Source organism: Oryctolagus cuniculus, chromosome 15 (genome assembly GCF_051225735.1).
Source record: "Oryctolagus cuniculus isolate XC-2025 breed Fujian yellow rabbit chromosome 15, ASM5122573v1, whole genome shotgun sequence".
NCBI lineage: Eukaryota > Metazoa > Chordata > Mammalia > Lagomorpha > Leporidae > Oryctolagus > Oryctolagus cuniculus.
Genome location: NC_142881.1, coordinates 31,562,541 through 31,586,568, shown reverse-complemented (window position 1 = coordinate 31,586,568; position 24,028 = coordinate 31,562,541). Strand labels below are relative to the sequence as shown.

At 54.9% G+C, this 24,028-nt stretch overlaps 1 protein-coding gene across 1 annotated transcript; it reads right to left on the bottom strand.

Moving 5' to 3' along the window:
- Positions 1–374: 374 nt before the first annotated feature.
- On the bottom strand, positions 375–19,441 carry LOXL4 (lysyl oxidase like 4). The gene is made up of 15 exons (XM_002718617.6): positions 19,306–19,441; positions 15,993–16,310; positions 15,277–15,455; positions 14,224–14,429; positions 12,712–12,750; positions 12,345–12,564; positions 11,339–11,522; positions 11,040–11,194; positions 10,303–10,470; positions 9,115–9,277; positions 6,779–7,022; positions 5,599–5,714; positions 4,566–4,702; positions 4,038–4,149; positions 375–1,631 (listed from the first exon to the last, which is right to left on the bottom strand). The coding sequence occupies exons 2-15, from the start codon at positions 16,276–16,278 to the stop codon at positions 1,561–1,563; spliced, it is 2,280 nt and encodes a 759-aa protein (XP_002718663.1). The 5' UTR covers positions 16,279–16,310; positions 19,306–19,441; the 3' UTR covers positions 375–1,560.
- Between the last annotated feature and the right edge of the window lie 4,587 nt (positions 19,442–24,028).

Sequence of the window (24,028 nt, the reverse complement as noted above, 5' to 3'; positions counted from 1 at the left end):
TACCCCAGAACATGTCTTTTTTTCCTTCCTAAGGAGGGGGTTGTTATTGTGATTTGTGGAGGGGAGTACTGTTACAAATTTCCTGTATCTGGTACCATTCCTTCTAGTTTTGTAAGCGTTGTTAGGAAAGTTTACAATCCTTGGACTTCACCTTCTTGTTTCTACTTTTCATCTTTTAACCTTTCTAACCCCTATTTCAGCATTGATCCTGGGAAGGGTAATTGGGAAGCAGCTAATAGGCTAATAGCTGATTTGAAAAACATCCTGGGGCTGTCATGAGTAGTATGTGTGTCATGTGTACCCTAGTCCCCAGCACAGAGAGTGAAAAGGAGTGAAGTTAGTGTGCTGGCAACGGTACATAACCACAGCTGCTCTTTTTCTTTGTAGCAGTCCATAATGAGCAACCTTTATTGATGATGGGGGGAGGGGTCATACCTGTACGGATTATCTTTAAAGTGTGTCTCAAAGGAGAAAAGATCAAGACTCGTGTCCAAGACCATGGAATTATATACTACCTGAGCAAGAGCATGGTGCAGTCAAGCCAAGCAGGGTGATGGCTTTTCCTAAGTTCAGTCCTTAACGAAATTAAATGTTCCCCCTTGTGATTTCTCCTGAGTCTTTTGTCCCTCACTCTATCACATCTGTCTTCATGTTCCTATAGAGATGAGTGGCTTGTTTGACTGATGTTCTTTCCATTACAAAAATTCATTCAATGCAAAGTTCATTTGGTTGAGACCTGAAGCCTAGGCCAATCCTGAGATGCATGGTGGTCCTGAGAGAGATTGGATTGTCTGCCAGATTATTTGACACACAGTTTTTTTCCTTAGCAGAGGTCCTGGCAGGAGCTGAGGTCCCTGTTAGCTCAGTGGTCTTCTTGCTTGGCCTTCTTGTGCTGCTCTGCAGAAAGGCCCTGTCTAGCCGTGTCTGTGAAACTTGCCCTTCTCGAGCACTCAGTACCTGGCAGTGTTGGCCATTCAGGAGATTAGGGGATGCCGAGGCCTAAGCTTCTGGGGGGTGCAGTAGGATAGTTAAGACTGCTGAAGAACAGACCTGCAGAGCAGAGGTGGGTTCCAAGTGGGGACAGATAAAGTGAGGGGCTGAATCCTTCAGCATCTCTGATAGTTGTGACTCTGAGACTGTGTGTTGCTTTGAGCCCCTAGCAGTGAGCTGACCTCATCTCCTGTGTGAGTCCTCTGTCCTCTACTCCAAGACATTCGCAAAGCACTGCTAGATGGGGGACTGGTCCTGAATCCAGAACTCTAGCAAGATCCAGGAAAAATTGGATCTCCTTGTGGAAGAGGAGCTCAGCTGACTAAAGCATGGAGACCATACTCCACAGGCCACAGGCCCTACGGGGAGAGGCCCATAGCCACCCAAAGGGAGCAGTACCATCCTGGTTTGGTGATCTTGCCATCCAAAGGCTTCCTGAGCAGGTACTCGATGCCCCTTGGCACTGGCCCCATTTACTATGAATTAGGGCTCTGTGAAGGGCATGGCTCCAGTAAGCTGAGGTATCTGGTGTTGGTGTGTAGGCAGCAGTAGGAGTGTGCAGTGATGGCTTCAGATGAGGTTGTTCCTGAGTCTCTGTTCCTGTTCCAGGGAGAGCTCTGCATTGGCTCGGTATGAATCTCCTGTGGGCCAAAGGAAAACAGCTGAATAGCCAACCCTTCCCTGACAAGTTTACACAGACACATTCTGCCCAGTTTAACCTTAAAATCAGATCAGTCGAGGGCATAAACACTAGTCATACTATAGATACAGACCCTGGCCAGGTGTGTGGTTTCACGGCCACCAGAAAGAATAGGCTGTTGTGTGGGCAGGGGGGTGCTGCTGCTTCTCCTTTGCTCTCTTACCCAGATTTATTCTTTGAACTTTATTCTCTCTGTCTTGACCTCTAGAGATCGCATCTTGGCATCACCCTGGCTCCCTTGTCCTCTGGTATCTAAGTGAGTTAGGTCAGTATGAAGCTACAGCAGGAAGTTTAGAGGATGGAAGGGGAAAGAGAGGTTGGGCATTTCTTCCAGAAGTGATAGTCTTTTGACTCCAGCTCCAGCTCTATGCTTGAGTCTTGCCCTGGCTCCAGCACATCCCTTACCCCTTGAAGCCTAAAGGGAATGACAGTTTTTCACTCTTGTTTATACATGGAGGTCTCAATATCTCCTTGTTTCTTTAGTCCTATGCATAACCTCTGTAAGGAATCCTTTTGTGGGGCTGGTGTTGGGGCACAGTGAGTTAAGCTGCCACCTGTAACACCAGCATCGCATATGAGTGCCAGTTCAAGTCCTGGCTGCTCCACTTATAATCCAGCTCCCTGCTAATGTGCCTAGGAAAGCAGCACAAGATAACCCAAATACTTGGCCCCTGCCACCCAAGTGGGAGACCTGGATGGGGTTCCAGGTCTGGTTTCCACATGGGCCAGCCCCAGTTGTTGCAGCCATTTGGGGAGTTAATCAGTAGATGAAAGATCTCTCTCTCTCTCTCCCTCTCTCTCTGTAACTCCATATTTGAAAAAATAAATCTTTTATTAACAAAAAAAAGTATTTTTCTTTAAGTAACTCCAGACTCTCGGCTGAGTGTGCCTTCTGTTTCTGTGAGGACCCTGACAGGTCTGTAATCATTGGTGAAAGAACCTGCAGAGTTGCAATGGTTGTTCTTTGCCTCGTCACTGCTCTGGATCCCTTGCAGACTGATTCCAGCATTATGGAGGACCTGCTGTCTCTGTAGACATGGCCTTGGATGCCAATTCCTTACTTTCTCCCATACCGCCATCTCATTTAATGTCAGAAGAACATCTATTCAATAGTCACACAAATTTGGAACTTTAGACTGTTCGTTCTTTTCTCTGTCTTCTATGTATTGCCAGTTATTTTTTGAAAACAAAAATAATTCCCTGACTGAAATTTCTCAGTGGTTCTAAGAAGCCCTTAGCACAAAGTCCAAAGTCCATCATTATCTTAAACCACCATAACCCTACCTATAAAGAACTTTAGGAGGTTGGAAGTACACAAACCACTTTTACAGTGGAGAAAACTCAAGTTGGGATTTCTTCATTTGCTTTGAAGCGGGAAAGTAGTCAAATTGGATTTGGAACCCAGTGAAGACATCTGAAGCCCAATTTTATTCTTTCTCCTACTGTTTATCTTTGATTTTTGACCTTCCTTTAGAACCTAGCTCAAATATCACTCCCTCAGAAACCTTTTTTAGTCCCCAGGTAGTTGCTTTTTCTCTTTGCTTGCTCAGCATTTAGTTCATTCCTGTCTGAGTTATTGAAGAGCACTGGGCTTATCTATTTATGGATCTAACTGTATGCCCTGCTTGACACTGAGCTCCCACATCTTACTTCTACTATGGCATGATGTTCAACACAACAGTAGGCCTTAATAAAACTGTTGATTAAATGGACAACTCTGCCCCACCCCACCCACCCCATGTAGGCAAGTATGGCTGCAAGTGCATACACTCTTGTGAAAATATAGGCACATGAAACATGAAAATAGAAGGATTCTTTACAAACCAGTAATAGCTACCTCCTTACTCTGCCCCTTCCTCCCATCCCTAGCCGTGGATTGTTGCTTCTTTCTTTGTCTGACAGGCCCAATCCTGTAAGTGTCCCTGTTCACTTTGTTCTCTTTTTTAAGCATTGATCACAGCTGGAGTAGTAGCACAGATCAAGGAGGACTATTTTGTGAGGGTATCCGCTTAGGAAGGAGGCAGCTGAGAAAGACCATTTGAAAGAGGGAAAATAATGGACCAGAAAAATTCTGACATGGCCTGAGGTGACAGGAAAGATTCTAGGTCAGAGTAGAAACTTAAGTTTACAAGTAGACAGCCTTGAAGGCAAATGGATATAGAAGTAGTTTTTTGGTGAGGTTGATGGCCTGACCAGTTCTAGAAATCTACCTGTCAAGTTGTCAAAGGAAATTCATCTCTGTTGCATCCCTAGCCTTTTATGCACACATACAGATCACACCCAGGGTGATTTAGAGCCTTCAGCTCCCTGAGCCCATGTAAGGCTGGTCCCAAGGTGACTCAGTTACCTGTGTGGCAGTTGTGCAGCCAAACCCGGTGCCCGTCGTACTTGCAGCGGCATCTCATCATGTTGTTGGAGAAATCTGACTCTGCCACCTCATATTTGGGGTTCACAACCACCTGGAGAAAGGGGGGACAATTGAAAAAGGAAGATTTGATTTCTAGGTGAGCTGACAAGTATAAAATCTGTCACATCTTAGGTTGTACCTACTTTATAAAATGGGCTTCCTTCTATGCTTTTTATCACTAATCCTTAAAATCACCCCCAGGAAGTAGGCATTAATATCCCTGTTTTACAACAGAGCCTGAGCAGTCACAACTGAAAAGCTGTGATCTGCCCTGTGCCCATTGAACCAGAATTCAAACTCAGGTCCTTTGGATTTTGACCAAGTGTTCTTTCCACAACATAGCTCCTTCACATGATAGCCCCATTGGAGAATACATGTGAAACCCTCTTTCTTCACTTGATCTCAGGGAAGGTTTAAGGATTTCTGGAGAAATTGGAGCTCCTGTGGGAAATCCCAAAGGATCCTCACCTGGAAGATATAGTCCCCTGGGCCCACATCTGTGATGTCCACCCACTGGCAGTCGATGTCATGCCGGTAGGTGTCCCAGCAGCCTACAGTCACTCCCTGTTCTCCGAAGTTGGCACATGCATAGCGCCTCTGCATTCCTGTAAGGAAGGGCATAGTCGAAGCACTGAAGCACTCTGTTAGGTCTTAAATGCTATCCTTACACCAGCTTGACCTGCTCTGTGCAAGTATGCCCAGTTCACAGATTAGAGACCTGAGGTTCAGTTAAATGACTAGCCAGAATTTCTACTAACTATGAATCCAGCACCATAGCAAACCACATCTGTGACAAAGAGATTTCTACTTTGGATGCTTTAGTGAAAACCTCTGTTGGTCTAGGAAATGTGGTTAAAAGATTCCAGCCATACTGGGCTGATTTATTTATTTAGCAGGCAGAGTGGACAGTGAGAGAGAGACAGAGAAAGGTCTTCCTTTTGCCGTTGGTTCACCCTCCAATGGCCGCCACGGCCGGTGCACCGCGCTGATCCATAAGGCAGGAGCCAGGTGCTTCTCCTGGTCTCCCATGGGGTGCAGGACCCTAGCACTTGGGCCATCCTCCACTGCCTTCCCGGGCCACAGCAGAGAGCTGGCCTGGAAGAGGGGCAACTGGGACAGAATCCAGCACCCCAACCGGGACTAGAACCGGCGCCGCTAGGTGGACCATTAGCCTATTGAGCTGCGGCGCCGGCTGATTTATTTTTGTCCGTCTATTTACCCATCCATGCTTCCAGCACTCTTAAGTTCCACTGTGTACTGGGCCATTCTAAAAGGTTAGGAACTCTGGAAATGCAAACAGGAATCAAACAACCACTGCCCTCAGCTTAGCAAAGATGACACAGATGAGATGAGAAATGGATCTTTTGTAATTGCCTGGAGTGTTGCTCCCAAACCAGATCTCCAGGTGCCTGGGGCCATTGTAAAGGGCAGAGGGGAGCCTGACCCCACAGGGGCTGAGGAACATAACATGAGGAGCATATGCTGATAAGAAACCATGTACCTGCTGGACAGTTTGTGTCTTCTAGACAGAAGCTGGCTTTGTGTCCCTCAGCCACCTTGGAGCCATTGAGAGTGAGCAGATCATAGTGGGTGAAGACCTCGATGCTGTGGTAGTGCCTGCAGAAAAGGCAGAGCTGTCAGCCAAGCAGCTACGGGAGAGGGCCAGGGAAGATGGAGGTGCTGGGCCCCAGAATCTCCCACAAGGGAGAGTTAAACAGGGCAGTGCCCCTCTCCTACCCACACCAAGGTTTGTATGGCCCACTGACTGCTTTGCTAGCATCCCTGCCAGGCAGAAAAGTACAGGTGCCCCCGTCACCTGGTGCCTGGCTGCGAGGCCTGAACCCCAGGTAGAAGGAAGGGGCCCCGGCACGACCAGCCCTAGCGCGGAGCTGCTGGGGAGGGGCACTCACTCTGCTCCCTGTCAGCCTCAGACCAAATTGCTGCCATTGTCTCCAGTGCCCTGTAATGATAGCTGTGCACACTCCGGGGGAAGGTGCACATTAACTCAGGCAGCCCACGGCCCAGAGCCACTGCCCAGTCCTCTGCCTTCTCTACCCACGGCTGTGTCCTCAAGGAAAAACAGTTTTTCTTTCTGTCTTTTTTTTTTCCCCCATTCAGCCTTTGTCACAGGCATTGTGTCTCCTTCTATTGGACCTGGAGACTCCTGATAGGAAGGAATGCTCACTGTTTCCTTTTTAGGACCCATCTGTTCCTGCCATTCTCTGGGCCATGGCTTGATGCTCAGGAACCAACACACTTTTTCTGCAGAGCCAGCATCCTGGATAGTATGTCTATTTTGAGCATCCAGGTTTCTACAAGTCCTCACCTTACCTGGCTTCTGAAGACAAAGCCTAAACCCAACATTAGAAAACTTGGCCATTACTGTTCTGACAGAGTCAGCGTCTGGCAGTAGCCTCTGTGGGACATTGCTGTGGGAAAGAGACCTCACGAGCGTCATCAACACAGGTTCACCCAGGGAAGGCAAGACACAGAGGGCCAGCAGATGCTACTCAGATTCCCTGATTGCCTCCTTGGGGCAAGGCCGGTAAGATGTCTGGGAAGGAAGATGTGTCCAGGGTGCAGGCTCCTCTCATGAAAGTGTGCCTAAGGCCAGGAAAGAGACTGGTCTCTGGGCCTTGTTTTTTGTCCTTAACCTCTGGAGCCAAGACATAGTTAGACACCTGTGACACTGGTGCCAAATCCAGCTGTGGCGTCCGGTTTTGGGACGAAAATCAGCCCGGCCCAGGTTGTAAATCTGTGAGGAGAAGCGCAGCAGGCGTCGGTGTCCGTACGGCCAGTCCATGTGGTCAGCAGACCGGGAAAGGCAGTTCTCCTCGTGGGCACAGTACAGCAGGCTGAGCGGGCGGTCTTCCAAGTAGGCCGTCTCCTGCACTAGCTGGGCATTCATCACCAGGTCTGGAGCACCTGAATGGCAGAGCGTGGCAGTGAGGCCAAGGGCAGGAAAGCAGTCCGTCTTGTCTCCTGCACGGAGCATGGGCTTGCCCCCAGACAAAGGACAGTTTAAGAGTCAGGAGATGAGAGTTCTAATAACAGTAGCAGGAGAAACCAGTCACTAACCTAGGAGGTAGCCAGCTGAAGTGTCAGTTAAGCTTGTTGGCCTTTGAAGCCAGGCCCTGTGGGTTCACTTTCGGCTTCATTTCTAACTCTGCCATTTACCAGCTGTGTGACTGCTTTATGTTTTTGCCTGTCATTTTTGTTATCTGTAAGCTGCAGATAATAATAGTGCTATTGATATAATACCCATAATGTGCTTAGATCAGTGGCCCACAGTAAACAAGCAATTGGTATAAGCTAGTATTTCTTTGTAAATATTTTTCAACCTGTACAAGTACCTGTGTGTAGCCTAAGCCGTACAGTCGTCTCAGAGAGAGCTGCTGCTGCCCAGTGTGGTGACTTCAGCCAAGTCACTGTCTCTCTCAGGGCCTCAGCTCCTTGAGTGTAAGGGATTGGGCAGAGAGGAAGGGAGGACTGGAAGGGAGAGGTGGCGAGCTTATCTTTCTGCCTGGTCTTGAGTTCTTCCCTGCTAGTCTATTTTGCAGTTCATAGGTCCACACTTAGGCCAGGGTGCCTGTCACAGCCTGATGGCTATCACAGGTGTCCCCATATATTTCTCTTCTGAGGCATCCCGGGCATTTCAGATGCTTTTCTGCGCATAAATGCCTTACTTACCTGCTGGTGTCTGTGGCTCACTGCCTTTCCCTTTCCTTCCCTGTTGCAGGAGCTCTTGCCCTCCCATAAAGTCTCATGGCTTTGCACCATCACTTTGCCTCCATGTGTCACTACAGAAGTGTGCAGCAACACAGCTGTTGCTGTTTAACTCAGAAGAGAAGAGTTGCCCATTTACAGTACTTGCTTGTGCAAAAACACAAGGTTACTGTGTAGGTATTTTGGCAAAGGCATCTTGTGGGTGATGACAAAAGTGGGAGGGGGCACTGGTTTATTTCCATGGGTAGGCATTGAGAGTGGGAGTGAGGATTTGGCTAGTTCGCTGTACGATGCAAAAATGCTGTCAAAATTTCTGTGATGTATTTTGGAGAGAGCTAAGATGTGCCCACTGACAAACCCTGAAGTTCCCGAAGGAAAGAAGGAGGCCTTTCAAGGAATGAGGAGAGTTAAGGAAGGAAAGAAATGAGCAAAGTCAGAGAGGAGAAACAGGGGTGACTACGGAAGCTGTCTAGCACATGTGCCCAGCTGTTGGGAAATATAAAATGCATTCGAGAACAGAGCTGCCACCGTGTTCCCAGGGAGAGTCAGCATGCTGTGAGGCCTCACTGCTGGGCAGGGTGTACTGAGTGGCCCCGAGTTTTTACCAGGGTGGAGTGGGCCAAGAGGAAGCTTAGAGCTCACTGACAAGTGTTAAGGGTGTGTGGGGGTTGAAGTCTGGCTATAAAGGTCAAGTGGCCACTTGAGTTGGTGCCAGCCTGTAGCCGTTAGATTAAGTATAGTTATCTAAGACACGATTGGCAATGTCAAACAGGTGCTGAAAGTCTATGTTTGTGGAGCACACCCATGTCACAGAGTGGTCTTGTCCTAAATCCTTTAAGATAAATCCTCAACTCAGGAACAGAACACAGCTGGCCTTGGGTCCCTGGGGTGCTTCACACTTATATATCTTCCACAATAGCTTTCTAACTTTTTTTTTTCTCACAAACCACAGTAAGAAATATATTTTCTATTGTAGCCTAGCACACACACACTTCTCCAAGAAAAAAAAATACCACCATTACTAAATACATGTTTTCTATTCTGTTTCATTGTTTTTCAGCTGTTGGTCATAACCTCAAAATTGAAAAATCCTTGTGCTTTCACAGTTTCTGTTTTCATTCTCGTGGTAACTCCATGAGGTAGCAGGGCAGGGTTTGTATCCTGATTTAACAGGCCACACACCATGGGGAAATAGCAGAGCTGATGCTTCCGCTCTCCCACCCTGCCACCATGGAGCAAAGCTGACACGGAGGCCCTGCCCCACACCCTGTGAGCCCCTCCCATTACTCACTGCTGGTACAGGAGACTCCTGCTGAGAAGCGCCCAGTGCCGTGGGAGCAGTGCACTGGCCCGTGCCTCTGACACTGCTGCAGAGCTTGCTCGGTGCCCAGGCAGCCCACTCCACTCATCACCACTTCTCCGGCCCCCGGTGTGCCCTGCCAGTACCAGGTATCCTAAGAAAAGAGCCAGACTCACCCAGTCAGAGCAGAGAGGGACCTGTGGAATCATCCCTGGCACCTCTCTCAGATTTGGGCCTTTTCATATGTCACCCCCATTGGGGTAGGCCCAGCCTTTGCCTGAAAATCTTTAACCATGAGAACCCCTGGGGCAGTCCATGCCACATTTGGATCCCTATAATATTAGAAAGTTCTTCCATGCATTGAGGCAATGTGACCGCCATCTGCCCTGTTCCCATCTCTCTACCATGTGGAAGCCTCTGTTCCCTTCCTCACAAACCCAGAGGCAGGGTTCCCATTCTGCCCGAGCATTCCTCACACTGCCCAAGCTACCGTCTGTACTCAGAGTTGAGCCCAGTTCTCCAGGTGAGGTCTGCCCAGGCATTGCCTGGCAGCCAGTGTGGATGCAGTGCTTAGGTTTCTCCATTACAGTCATGCCCCAGTCCTCTTGGTTTTGTCTCATTAGTACCCTTTGAATCGATCCATTTATTGCTTCTTGGATTGCCTCTAGCTTGTGCAATCAGCATCTTTTCTTGCCTTCTGAGTATGCATCCCTACATCCATGTTAGTCTCCACCCAATTGTTTTCCAAACACCAAAGGAAGTCGTTAAGAAGAGAAAGAAAAAACACCAGATTGCAAGCTTTGAATGGTCTTGCTCCTCCCTCCTGTACCTGTACACTTCACACCACTCTCTCCCTAACTTCTTCGACTGAATCAAGCTTTCTCTGACTACAGGGCCTTTGCCTGGCCACTTATTCCTCCTTTTGCCTCATCTGACTTAGCTTCTTTTCTACACACAAGGTACTGTGTCCCTGGCTGTGTGAACATGTTACTAATGACTGCTTCCTTCACTGGACTGCATGCTCCTGAGGCAGGGACTATGTTAATCAGCCCGTAGTCTGACTCAGTAATGAATTGCTGAATGAATGGGTGAAGGGCCAGAAGCTTCGCACTGGAAGTTTTGGTCCTCTTAGTCTAGAAGGATCGGAAACTATAGAGAAGGAATGAGGCAGGGACCTACCTTGATGGCATGGCTGGCAAAACCCAGGCCGAGCTGTCGGCAGACCACCATGGCTTCATTGAGTCCCCAGTGGTCACTGCACACGGTCCCCCAACGTTGGACTCCATTCACCTCCACCTGTACCTCCACTATGCCCTCCTCAGGGCTGCGGCCACCAGCCAAGCGCACCTGCAGTGGTCACAGGTGTATGAGCAGTGGGACAGCCATGGTGGAGGACTGCAAGCTGGACTCCTGCTCAGGGATCCTGGACGAGACAGTCCTCTTTGGACTTGTCTCTTCTGTAAATGGAAGGGAGTTCACTAGCTAGTCCCGAATGTTGCTGCCCGCTACAGAAACCTGACTCAAAGCGCTTGCGCCAGGGGCTCTTGCTGTCCTACCCGAAATCCTGCCATTAATGATGCCTCAGTTACATAGGGCTTTCACGTCCACCACCTCTCCCACAGTGACACTTGAACGTGAACATCCCACACAGCTGCAGTGCTGACAGCCTGTGGCACTCTCCCCTAGCCACCTTCTCACCTTCACAGGGAATCTGAGAGGGTAGGTGTGTGGGGGATGCCACCACCTGCAGAGTTCCTGGGGCCCTCTGACGTGTCTGAGACTGTGGGCACGACCAGGCGAGACTCAGAGGAAAGGGCTCTCCAGGCTGACTCCCAGGGAAGGTAGACTGTTGCCAGGGCAGCCCCTCCATGCTGGCTCCCTGTGATACGTGAGGCCATGCCCAGACCTGAGCTCACCTGACTCTGGAAGCCCATGTCGGGGACGTTGCACCTGACAGCAGCATCATTGTCATGTTGACAACCATTCTGGGAGCCTTCCAGGGCAAGGCAGTCACTGAGGGTGCGCTCATATCCCCTGCAGCGCACCTCACTCAGATGGATGGGCCCTAGCCCTGTGGGGAGAGAGGTGCAGTGAGGCCCACAGCCGTGGTTTCCCTTGCAAAGGGGGACATCCTGGGCCCTGACACCCCAAGGCCACCAAGAGATGGGGCAGTGATACAGGTTTCTCCTCATCCCACCATAGGCCCCTCACTCACCTTGGCCCAGCTGGGCCCCAAAGAGAGCCTCTCGAGCAGAGCCAAACCCAAGCTGACGACACACGACGCTGGCGGAGATGAGGTCCCACCTGTGGTCACAGACCGTGCCCCACTGGCGGTTCATGAGCACTTCCACCCGGCCCTCACCCACCTGGGCCCCCGACCGTAGGCGCACCCTCAGCTCCTGGGGGGAGGAAACTTGCTTCAGGGAGGGTAGCCAGCAGGTGTTGAGCCACCACAGCCAGGAGCCAGGCCATGGCCTCTGCCTGCCTGTAGCTACCACCTTGAACAGGCATTTTTCCACCCCATTTTTTTCAATGACAGTTAACCCCTCAGCCAGTGTGGTGCTGGATGTGTCTTAACATCTCACTAGCACTTGCTCGTCTACTATTTTTTTAAAGATTTATTTGTTTGAAAGGCAAAGTGGGGGAGGGGAAGGGAGATAAGAGATTTATCTGTTGGTTCACTTTCCATATGGCCACAACAGCAGTGGGGCTGGGCCAGGCTGAAGCCAGGAGCTTCGCCTGGGTCTCCCACATAGGTGGCAAGGATCCAAGTACTCGGGCCATCTACTGCTGCTTTCCAGGTACGTTAGCAAGGAACTGGATTGGAAGTGGAGCAGCTGGGACTCGAACCAGCACCTGTATGAGATGCCAGTGTTGCAGGCGGCGACTTTACCCACCGCCCCACACGCCAGTGCTGCTCATCTAGATTTCAGAACAAAGGGCCGGGCTCAGGGCAGTCCCTTCTGCTGTCATGAGCTGCAGCTACAGCTTAATGACTTTTTATGGTTACGTTTTACTCAAGGTGGGTGATGTCAACTTTCCATTTATGGTAGGGTTATAAACAGTCCTTTTAAAATAAATTCCAAGGTTCTGCTGTCTCGTGACATGGTCTCCTCATCCCAGTTCAGTTGCTTTCTCCTCTCCTGCCTGTCCTGGAGCACCCCATGGCCCCTGACCCTGAAGGGTCCTGCACATAGGGTGCAGGGTCCCTTGGGGCTCACCTCCTCCCTGGACTCCTTGCGCCGAGGCTTTGCCTTTGGGGGGCGGAAGCGGGGCCCTGCCACACAGTTGACCACAGCATGCATGCCTCCTGGGCAGGCTGGCCGCAGCTTGCCCTGCGCCGGAGCCACCTGCACCTGGCAGTTGGCCATGTGAGGTTCTGTCCCCAGACAGTTTACTCGATGGATCCAGAAAGAATTCTTATTAGTCAGGCCCTTCAGCCTGCAAGACAGAGGAGACTGAGGGTGGAGGAGGGGTTGAGGGAGGAGCTTCCAGACCAAAGGAGGCCAAGGCAGAGGGACAGGGAGGTGAGGGTGACTCCTCACGCCACACCCCCTTTCATCCTCCCCTGAGGGTGCTGCTCCTCACCTGGACTTGGGGTCCTTCAGCTTCAAATTCCAGACTTTCCTGTGGTGGGAGAAAACAGATAGGGAGGGGAGGGGTGCAAAAGTCCCAGCCCCTGCCACCCTGGTTCCTTATAGTTGTCCTTATGTTTACATCGCACTTTGGAGTCTGCTAACCTGGTCATAAATCTTACCTCAGTGCTGATAAGTGGCCACCCCACAAATAGCAATGATCCCATTTTGCAGGGAAGGCAAGCAGGGTCCCTCAGCTAGTCATGAAGTGAGGTCTATTCTGTCCTGGGCTGCAGCTCAAGCTCACCCCCATCCAGGTGAAGGGGAGCCTTCAGGAAGTGCCCTGAAAGGACCCAGGGAAAGTCCTCTGGGGACAGATGGAAGTTAAAGGCCTTGCTTGGGGTGGGTGTGAGAGGGCTGCCACCCAGAGGCACCGAGGCTATAATCATGGCCGCCCTTCTCATGGGTGGTGGGTGAGTCAGCAGGGCCCAGCTGTGCAATTACCAGGCAGTGGGGAGCCAGGGCCTTGCATCCCAGTCATCCCCGGGGATCAGCCACGTGGCAGCCCAGCACCCTCCTCCTCCAGACACAGGTGAGAGCAGCAAGGACTGCCACCCCCTTGAATGGAGCATGGCAGAGTGAGGTGGCTGAGGGTAGGTGACAGGTCCTGCAGGAGATTCTCGCTCGCTGAGAAACACACAGAGTGCACTGCCTTGGAGCTGGTGGAACTGAGTGTGGTTGTCACTTCTTGTGCTGATGCGGCCTGCTGCGAGAGCTCGCATTTCTGACAGCACTTTGTCTCCTCTCCCAGAGCTGCCCCACCCATGCCCCGCTTACATGCACCCCAGTCACAGCCTGGCTCAGGCAGACTGCAGTGGAGTGCAGATAATCACAGCGGAATGGATAATCGATGCCCTGCCGAAGGCCCACAGACAGTTACTGGTAGACCTGAGACCAGGACACAGAGGACCTGTCCTTGGGTGGCACTGCCAGCATCTTCAGAAAACTCTAGTTTGTAGTCGAGGACACAATGTTTTGCACAGTTGCCAGTGTGGGGGCATTCTGGGCAGTCATTTCTGTTTGGTTTCTGACTGTGTCTAGGTCTGTCCCAGGATCTTCCATTCATCCTTATCCACTCTCCTCTTGTTATCCTGAGGGATCCAGGTCTCACAAGTCCAGGCACAGTCCTCAACCAGCCTGTTTGCCTCCCACTCCCACATCCACTCATTGTCCTGCCCCAGACACCCACACCTGCCAGCCCAGCCCACCAGCCCTCCCTGAACCCTGCAGGGTCTCATGACCACACACACACTCACACACTCACACCTCACAGTTACACACATGCTCTTACATACTCATCACACATGTACACACACTCCTGCACACCTCACACACCCTTCACACATCACATGCCAGCAGCCACACACACACACAAAGACTTGCACGCATGCACTTGCACACACACTCCCAGCCACCACCCCATAATCACACCTCCATCCGGTCCTCAGTCCCGTCCCCCTCTTACCTGTAGTAGGGGTTGTTGACAGGCACTTCACTGGGGAAGCCCAGCATCCCGCACACCACCCTGCTGTTGTTCATGGTCCAGCCCTGGTCACACACCTGCCGCCAATGGCCCTCGTACTTCACCTCCACGGCGCCCTCAGTCACTGGGAGGCGCCGTTTGGCACTAGCAAGGATGGGCTTGAGCCGTACCTCCTCCAGCCGCCGGCCCTGTAGGGCGCAGTCACTGTGGGCCCCGGGTCCCTGCCCTTCCTCCGAGCTGCTGCAAACTGTCACTCAGGAAAGGGGGCGGGGCTTAGACCATCCTCCTTGGCTCCTCACTGGACAGGCCGTGAAACCAAGGCCCAGGGAAGGGAGAGACATTCTTTGAAGGCCACATGTTGAATAAGAGGCAGACCTCAGTTTGCGTGGGACCTCTCCCTCAGTTCCTCAAATAGGTTAAACTGCAGAGAGGCAAATGGACCTGAGCCCTCACTGGAACCAGGATGGGAGACCCTGCAGCTGAGGGGGTTTCTGCTGGGCTTGCAGAGGGGCCTTCTTCACGGCAGCTGGCGAGAGCTGAGGTGGGCACAGACTGGTTGCTTAACACTACCAGCAGGATCCTCTGGCCCACAACCCCCGCCCCCAAACCTGGGTGATCTGAACGAGGGCAGTCTCCCATTGTGGCCAGGGCCAGCTGTCCTCGGGCTGGAGGCTGCCTGGCAGCAGAGGGTGGGAGCAGAGTGCTGCCCTGCCGGCTCCTGTTGTTTGGCTTGAGCTGTTTTTAGCTTGGGGTTGTTTGTGCTGGGAAGAGGCAGCAATTGTGGCCTAGCCTTGTGGGTGAAGCAGCCCCTTCCCCCCTTCTGCCTTCCTGGTGGGGAGCAGCAGCCCCAGCCTTTGATCCCCGACCTGCCCTGCATCAAGCTGAAGCCCTCTACCCATGCAGCTGCTCATGGCCAGGGCCCCAGGATGCTGCTTGGCTCAAGCTCTGCTCCCTTTCCTTCCTGCCTCCTCCTCCTCCAGGCTTGTCCCCTGATCCAGCTCTTGGCTCAGGCCTGGGCCTAAATAGCCTCCTCACCTGGGGCCCGAGGGCATTGGAGACCTTCTCAGAAAAGTAGCCACGCTGACGCTTGGGGTGGCACACCACCCCAACATCTTCGGAGTGGCTGCAGTCGCTCACACCCCAGCCGTTAGAGCCACACTGGTCCAGAGAGCTCTCGGTGCCCCCACAACGCACATTGTCCAGCCAGATGGGTCCTGTTGGGGAGAGCACGGGTGATGCTCAAGGATGGGCAGAGAGAGGCAGGCCACAGGCCCTGCTGAGCCCCTTCTTCTAAATGTTAAGTAGCAAGTGGGGTCAGGTGGGTTGATGGTCCTCCCGGGGTCTCAGTATACACAACCCTGCTGCTACCTCTTCTTGGCATTGGGTCCTATGGAATCTGGTTACTGAAATTCCAGGTAGGTGTAGTGACTCACCTATACCCTCACCTCTTCATCCATCCACCCATCCGTTTATTCTGCAAGGTTTGCTAAGCACTCAGTACATGGCAACATGCCAATTTATGTTAAGGACTTTAGAGTTGACAGGTGGTGATGGCAGCGATGATGCCTCATTACAAGGAGTCATCTGCAGCTGGGGCTGAGGAAATGCCTTATGGAGAAGAGCATTCGGGCTGTGTGTTAAAGGATGGGTGGGTGTCCGATGCGTTCTGCTGGAGCCACGGTGAGCCCCATCCCGAGAGAAGCCTGCCACCATCTTCTTCACCCTCCTGCTGGGCAGCACCAGCCACTCACCTTCCCCTTGGCCATATTTGGCGCTGTGGGCCCAGGTCAAGGCAGCCTCGAAACCCAGCTGGCGGCAGGCCACTGTGGCCTCCTGGAGACCGAAGTCATCATCGCACACCGTTCCCCACTGGCCCTGGTGCAGCACCTCCAGGCGGCCCTCCTCCGGCCTGCTTCCTGGGCCCACCAGCCGGAGCTTCACGGTGCCCAGTGACTGTGGATTGCTAGGAGGGGCCTGGCCCAGCAGCAGCAGCAGCAACAGGAACAGGGAGAAGGTGGCCGGGGAGGACCACGTCATGGTCACTGCAAGGTCCGCTGGGGCCAAGGCACCTGCAGAATGAGTAAACACGGCTGATCGCCTCTCCCCTGCCCGCAGGCCTCTTTGGTGCCACACAGGGAGGAAGAGGAGGTGGCCTACCCCTCGAGTCATGGGTTGGGGGGTTCCCAGGAGGAGTCTCCAACCCTGATCAAGTGGGCAAATGCCCCCTTCACCACAGACAGGTGCATGGACTGTTGGAGCAGAAAGGGCGCATTTGCTGTGTGTCCGGGGCAAATGTTAAACTTTTAGACCCTAATTCCTTGCTTCTAAAGTGAAGTTTCGTATCTCTTTCAGCTTAGATACCCAATGACATCCCCAAGCCATAGCTCCAGGTACATCTGAGCTCATTATCTGTGCATTGATTGAACAAACGTGACTGGAAACCTGCTCCAGGACGGTTACTAGGCCAAATGCAGGGACACAGAAGTGAAGACAGCTCTCAGGAAGCTCAGAGCAGAGGGCTGTGTGCTGTGTCCCCAGTGCCGCGTGGTGACAGGTGTAGAGGCAGCACTGGCTGTGCAGTCGGGCTGTGGCACAGCACCGGGCTGCAGAGTGCAGACTGGAAAGCTGGACCACCCACTCTCAAGTTCCACCTCCCCAGTTAGTTTCTCGATGAGCCTGGGCAATTTCTCAGCACCTCCCTCTGTAAAATGGGCATAACAACACCAGCTTTATGGGATTTTTGCGAAGAGTGAATGAATGAACACGTGGTAAACGCTCAGGACAGGCTCTGTAACAGCTACAGTAGAAATAGTGGTCTAGGTAGGTCTCATCCCTTCTTTGTACAGAGAGGGGAATAGAGGCCATGTCCTGTCTGATTTCGAGTCCCCAGCACCCGCAATGCCCTGCAGCTCCCCCTCCCCCAGCATGGGGAGCCCACACTCTCCTCGCGGGGGCTGTGCGCTGCTTGTACCGCATTCTCACCATACACTGCCCGCTGGGACCCCCCTGTGCTCCCGTTCCAGACTTAAACTGCTTTCTTCATGTCACTCCCTACTCTGGGTCCTTGGGAGCCTGTCACCACAGCGGAGTTCACGTCCCCATCATTAACATTATGGCTTTCTTAGCTTTGAAAGTTAACCCAGAAGTAATCAATGGTCTTAAAAAAAAAAAAAAGATGGTGCGGAGTTAGAGCTCCCGATTACAGTAATTGATCTATCACTCTCTGCTGCTTCAAGGTCCCATTTCCTCAAAGCTCCCCTGAGGCCACAGGGGTCACACTGGGTCTGGACAGAGAAACGACACCCCCCCCTCCCCTGCAGCAGTCAGGATGCTCTGACTGCCACCAGACTGCGGTGGGCCTGGACTCAGGGGTTTCCTCTCCGAGCCTCAGCTGCAACACCTGTAAGACAAGGGGGTAGCAGTGGCGGGGGGGGGGGGCTCTACAACGTGCCTGCTGGGACCCTCCCAGCAGATGGACCTGCTGGGAGAGCTGGGTAGGTCTGCTCTTGCCTTGTGGCTGATGTCGCACAGCAAGGCTGTGGACAGTCCCAAGCCGGCAGCATCCCTCCCCTCCGAGGTACCAACACAGGGACAGGGTAGGCTCCAGGCCAGGGCAGCTCCCTCCCATGAAAGCTGCCATGAGGTGGCTGGGCAGCAGCAGGACCTGGGAGTCAGACCACCTAGCGCCCTCTTCACTCGGCCTGCCCCCGCTGCAGGGCTCCCACCCTTTTTGTTCTCACCCATCTCATGCGTTACCCAGCCTCCGTGTCTTTGCTCTCACCCTCCTAGCTGGAGTACCCGCCCCCTCTGCATTGGATTGTTAAACTCCTAGCATCCGCACCCAGGCCAAATGCTCCTCCACGGAGGCCTCCCGGTCCCCCGCCTCCCTAGTACTTCGTGTGTTGGCGGATTCCCGCCCCCACAACCGGTCTCCACACACCCATTCCCCATCACCAGGCAAGGAAGAGGACCAGGCCACAAAGTCTTAGGGAGGGAGCAGTCTCCACAGTGACCGTTACTTTCTGAAGGAAAGGAGAAGGGACAGGACGAGTGTGGGAAGAGAGATGGGGGGTGGAGGAGAGAGGGAGGGAGGGAGGTGGGGATAATAGTCCATTTAGAAATATCTATTGAATCCTCTGTCCATTTTCCAGATGAGAAAATGAGGCTCAGAGAAGTTCATTGCCCTGGCAGGATTCGACCCCAGCAGCCTGGCTAGAAGCCGGTCCTCAAACCCATGGGGAGATGGATGGGGGGGGGGGGGGCAGGGAGCTGAATGAAATTCCACCCTGTGACGGGGAGATTTATGACCCAGGCCGCGGTGTGAAGGCTCTGGGGTGAGTGCCAGCACTGAGTGCCACCAAGTGACAGTTCCAGGACCTTGCCAGCTCGAGGCAGAGTGGCACCTGCTCCAGGTGCTGCCGGGGGACGCTGGCACCTGTCCTGCCCTGGCCCTGAAGGGAGGGCTGGAAGAGGGCCAATGCCCAAAGGCATTGGGGAGACAGCATGAGGGTGCTATTGTGGGGTCCCCACAACCCCTTCTCTGGAGGCTCTTGGGGGTTGGGCCGCGTCGGGTCTCCCTCTCAGCCCTCTGCCCTCCCTGGGATCACCGGCTTTGGGCCTGAGGCAGCGCCAGCAAATGGGCTGGAGCTTACCTGTCCAGGCTGGGAAAGGAGGGGGCTGAAGTCGTCTCCCCGCTCCCACTCCTCGTTCCCTCTCACCCCAGCACAGTCACTGTGCCCTGGCTCCTTGTCCCCCAAGTCACAGGAGCGACACCTGAGCCACCCTGCCCTTCCCCGGCCCCTCCCTGGGTGAGAAGGCAGAGAACACAGTCCACGCACAGAGCAGGCACGCAGACATCCGGGGCCAGGGCGCAGGAGTAGGGAGCCTTGGGCCGAGAGCCCCAGCTTGGTCCCTGGTCTCATGGGTAGCAGGCTGCTGAGCACCGAGGGGCTAGGCTGGCTGCCCACGGGACTCCCTCCCTCCCAGCCTCCGGGAACCCTCAGAGACAGAAGGGCGGACAGACAGCACAGCAAGAGGCAGACCCGGGGCCAGGCGGGAGCTCACCGGTGGAGCGCGGACGGTCCGGGGCTGGGACGGGCGCCACGGCGGAGCGGCGGTAGCGGGCCTCCCGGGGCGCCCTGGGGCCCTTTTATCCGCCCGTCGCCTTGGCCCCCAGCCCCCAGCCGGCCGCGGCCGAGGCCCCGCAGGCACCGCCCCCGGGCGGGCCTGGAGTGGGCGGGCGCCCCGCCTGGCCGGCTCTTCGCCAGGCGCCCCGGCGGGACGGGACGGGACGGGACTCAGTCCGGGGGCGGGGGAGTCCGCCGGCCCGGGAAGTCCCCGGCCGGGAAGTCGCTGGGGGCCCAATGCGGGTGGGGACAGCTGTTTGGCGGAACCCAGTGGCGCGCGGTGCGGTGGGAGGCACGGGGCGGCTGAGCGTTCCCGGGCAGCCTGTGGGCCCTGTGCCTCCTCTGCCTGACACAGGGGACAGCGCCCACCCCAGGGTCCCGTTCAGAGCCTCGGCGGGAGCAGGTGCGCGCAGCACAGCGCCCTGGCCGTGGGTGCACCTCCCTTCTGCAGGGTCCGAACCCCCTGGGCGCGGTTACCAGACACCCTGTTCTGGGGGCTCAGGTGAGAGCTGGGTTCAAAACGCAGTCGCGATAGAGTGGGTATGTGCCCGATGCAGTAGCAGGCCTCTGCACTGTCCTAGTCCCCATAAATTTACAGGATGCGGTAATGGGGTGCCATCCTGTTCTGCCCATTGTGCAGCTGGGAACACCGAGCCCCAGGAGCCGGCCCTGGCTTCCCCCGGTCATACACAATAAAGTGGAAAGCATAAATTCCCTGCAGCCTTCACAGGACTGAGTGAGGTGGTCTCCTCCGGCTGCTGATGGGGGGGAGGGGGAGGGTTGTGTGCACTGTGTGGGGCAGGAGGCTGTGGAATTAAAAAAAAAAAAAAAAAAAGCACAACGGGCTGAGCGAGGAGGGGGTCCCAGCCCCAGTCCTGTTTCTTGGCCACAGTTCTGGTCACCCCCAGGGCCCCGGTGACTGCATCTCTGCAAGGGGCAGAGGATGCCAGGCCCCCACTGGTCTCGCCTGGTTTCCCTCTTGGCTCCCACCTTGCCCGAGAGTCCTTCCAAAAGGCTCATTCATTCAGTAAACCTTTATTGATTTTCTGCTCTGCTCGTGCTAGACACTGGGAGGGGCCTGCCCAGTCTGGTGGGGGAGGCAGATAGACCAGCAAGCACTGCCAAGGCATGGTGTGATAAGGGTCGGATGGCAAGGTGGACCTTTGTGGTTCCTGACCCTGCTGCTGGGGGCCACCCCTGGCCACTCATGTCTGAGTGCCCCCCCAGTGCCCCCGCCCCGCCCCAGCTGGGCCCAAAACATTCCCCGTGATGAATCAGCAGGAAAGAATGCTCGGAGCCCTGGGTCAGTGGCGGCAGCAGCAGCCCGGGTCCTCCCAGAGGGACAATGAGGCAGCTGTGGCCTGGGGTGCCAGGTATGCCCGGGCCCCCTCCCCTGCCCGGCCACCTCTCATGCTGAGCCAGGAGCAACAGGGAGGGCTGGGAAACATGGGCTCGGCCTCCTGGGCCTGAGCTAAAAATACCCTGAACCCAGGAGCCGGTATCCGGGAGAGCCCAGAGAATGAATGGATGTTGCTCGGAACTCCTTTGGCAGGCAGTTCCCTGGACAGAGGCTGGGGCGGGGGGCGGCTGTCCTTGGGGGTTGCTGTGAGCACCCCTCCTGGAGATGTGAGGGGCTTGGGTGCCAGGTCCTGCCCCGCGGCCTCCTAGTGGTGGGCTTTTCTCGGCGCCATCACCATCTGCTCATCCTGAAATGCTGCTGCCGTGGGTCGCCTGGGACCCTCCAGTTCAGCTCCATCTGCTTGGGCTTCACCGGGCGCTGCAAGCCTCACTGCACTGGGAGGGGGGGAGGGGAGGCGAGCACCACGCAGGCACATGGAGACAGTCGGCCTTGACTCCCACAAGTGCATTGCCTTTCTCCCCTCTTTCAGCTCCCAGGTCTTCTCGCAGGTCCTGGCGCAGGGCACGTGCATGGTCAGTGCTCCTGGATGGGATCAGTGGGTCTCGTGTGCGCGGGCACCCTGGGCTCGTCAGGCCCCGGGGGAGGGGCAGATGAGCCACATGTGATCCTGTCCTGTCTTGAGGAACTGGCTGAGAGGTGGGGGAGAGACCCTCAGCAACCAGCAGGCGAGGTGTGGCCGCACCGCGGGTGTGGAGCAGCCGCTCTGTGTGTCAGCTCATTTCACCATCTCAGAACCCTGTGGGCAGCATTATGACCACCTGCCCTTTGCAGACAAGGAGCACAGAGGGGTTAGGTGATTTGGCCAAAGTCACACAGCAGTTCTGTCGTGTTGAACTGGAGCAGAAGTGCAGGACTGTGAGGCTATGGAGGGCAGATCCCAAGGGTGCAAGGCCTCACAGCGGTGCCTCGTGCCTTGAAGGAGGGCCCTGATTCTGGGGTTCGGGGAGAAAGTGGTATGGCTGGGACTCGAGCTTTAGCGGTGGAAGCTGTGGGACGCTGCCCCACCACGCCAGGACCTGTCACAGTCACCCACATCCCTCTGCTAGTCCTCAGGGACCCAGGCTACACGCCTCCACCCACCCAGCCCCTGGGAGAGAGAGGAGCCCGTTGACTATCCCCCCTGGGGGTGCTCCTCAGTGCCCCTCCCCACCCAGAGTAGGGTCTCCTGCGGCATGTCAGCAGGTGAGCTGGAGGAGCAGCCAGGGCCGCCGGCCTGGCACACTTGGCCTCCCCAGCAGCCTCCACGACTCTGTGCTTGCCTGCCTCCCTAGAGACCCACTACCAAAGAGTTTGTCCAGGTTGGGCGTTGAGGACTTGAGTTCCAGTTCCGGCTCTGAACTGTGTAACCGCAGGCCCGTTGTCCTGCTGAGCCCAGGGCACTGCTTCCTTCCTGCATCTGTGTGTCCCGTCTTCACATCCCACCCCTCTGACACCCGGTGCCACGCACCTTCACTTTGGGCACAGCCTCCGAACTCCTCCTCCTTCTCCCCCACACCTCGCTTCCCCTGGCTTCATTAGTCCCTGTAAAGACTGGTCTTCCTGAAGAGTCGTGCCCTAGCTCAAGAACCTTCAGTGGTTCCTGCTTGCCTCCAAGATACACGCAGAACTCAGCTGCGCCTCCTGTGGCCTCACTCAGGCCCCCAGCTCAGCATTCTTCCATGAAAACGTGCACGAATGCTCTCGAGGCAGCAGATGCTGGACGAGTCGCAGGGCTGAACCAGACATGGTCTTAGGAGCTCCCCGGCCAGTGGGCGAGATGACTCAAGGACACGCAGCGGTGATGGAAAACAGACCGCGAGCGGGAGGAGGAATGGGGGATGAGGGAGAACAAAACCTTTTGGCAAAGGATGAGCTTTTCCTTGGCTGAGACTGCTTGAACAGGTGCAGGGCTTTTGTTGAGAGGGGGCTGGGAGCAGGAGGGCTGTGAGAGGCTGTGGAGGGGAGGGGAGTGTGAAGAGAGGGTCCAGCGAGGCTGCAGAGACCACCCTGGGGGAGGGGAGGGCCAGGGCACCTGGAGAAAGGAGAGGAAATCCGGGGGAACGCACACAGCTGGTTAAGCAGGAATGCTAGGAAGTTATTTTTAATTTTTTTTTGAAAGGCAGAAAGTGAAAGAAAGGGAGACCAGTAGATAAAACGAGATATCCCATCTGCTGATTCATTCTCCAAACGCCTGCCAAAGCTGAGACTGGGCCAGACTGAGGCCAGAAGCATGGAATTCCATTCGGGTCGATCACATGGGTGGCAGAGACCCACGCACTTGAGCCGTCTTCTGCCGCCCCCAGCGTGTGCGCTAGCAGGAAGCTGGAGCAGAAGCTGCGCGTAGCCAGGACTGGAGCCCGGCACTCCAGTATGGTGTGCAGGCATCCCCCGCAGCAGCTTAACCACTGTGCCACACACCTGCGCCCCAAAGTGTTGGGAAGCTTTGCTTTGTGCAATACAGTGTCACTTGCTCCCCTTCTTCCTCGGGGAAACTAGAAAATCTGTGTTGGTTACCCCCACATTTACAGAGCCCGAGAGGAGTCAAAGAGGCCTCACGCCATGTGTCCAGGTATTCAGGAGTCGTAAGTCAAACTAACTCGAGGTGGGGGAAAGCAAACTGGGCCCGCCCCTTTCACGGGGCACCTATGGGAAGACCCCGGGTCAGCTGCCTTGAGAACTTGCCTCTCCTGGGAGGTCTGTGCGTGTAGAACACGTTATTGCGGGCACGTCTGCCCTTGCCCAGACCCAGTGAGGTCCTTCTCCCCCACCACCATCCCACCTTTCTCCCATCTCACAAGCGGGGAGCCTTGTCTGTGACAGAAGCGTGCAGCACGCGGAGCTCAGCGCCGGCCTCCCCCAGGGCTGCCCCGCGGCAGCCGGTACCTAGGGCGCAGGCTGTGCTGGGGGTGGAGGCTGAGCACTGGAGAGTCAAGGAGGAGGGAGAGGGGCTCAGGCCTCCTCACTTTGGCCTCCCCTCTGGGCTGCCGTGCCCTGCGCGCTCACGGGGGTCTGGGCTTGCCATCTGATCGGATGCCAACAGCTCGACGCCATCTCTTCCCCGGCGCCTTCTTCCTGCCACCTCGCAGACCCGCGCTCACCCACACCATTCTGCACCCCTCTGTGTCGCATTTCACTGCCGCTTGACCAGGGAAGGACGAGGGCTATTGTGGTGGGTCACCATCCTCATCGCCCTCACTGCCTTCCTCCTCACACCCTTTCTCCGCCAGACCCCACCAGACCCCGTTCTCCTCCCACTTCTCCT

Coding starts and splice junctions, on each gene's coding strand:
- LOXL4 (XM_002718617.6), bottom strand. CDS start 16,278: ATGACGTGGTCCTCCCCGGCCACCTTCTCCCTGTTCCTGTTGCTGCTG. Junction 9,278..10,302: donor TTGCCAGCCATGCCATCAAG/GTAGGTCCCTGC, acceptor CTCTTTTCTTAG/GATACCTGGTACTGGCAGGG. Junction 4,150..4,565: donor CAGGGGACTATATCTTCCAG/GTGAGGATCCTT, acceptor CCCTTTCTCCAG/GTGGTTGTGAACCCCAAATA.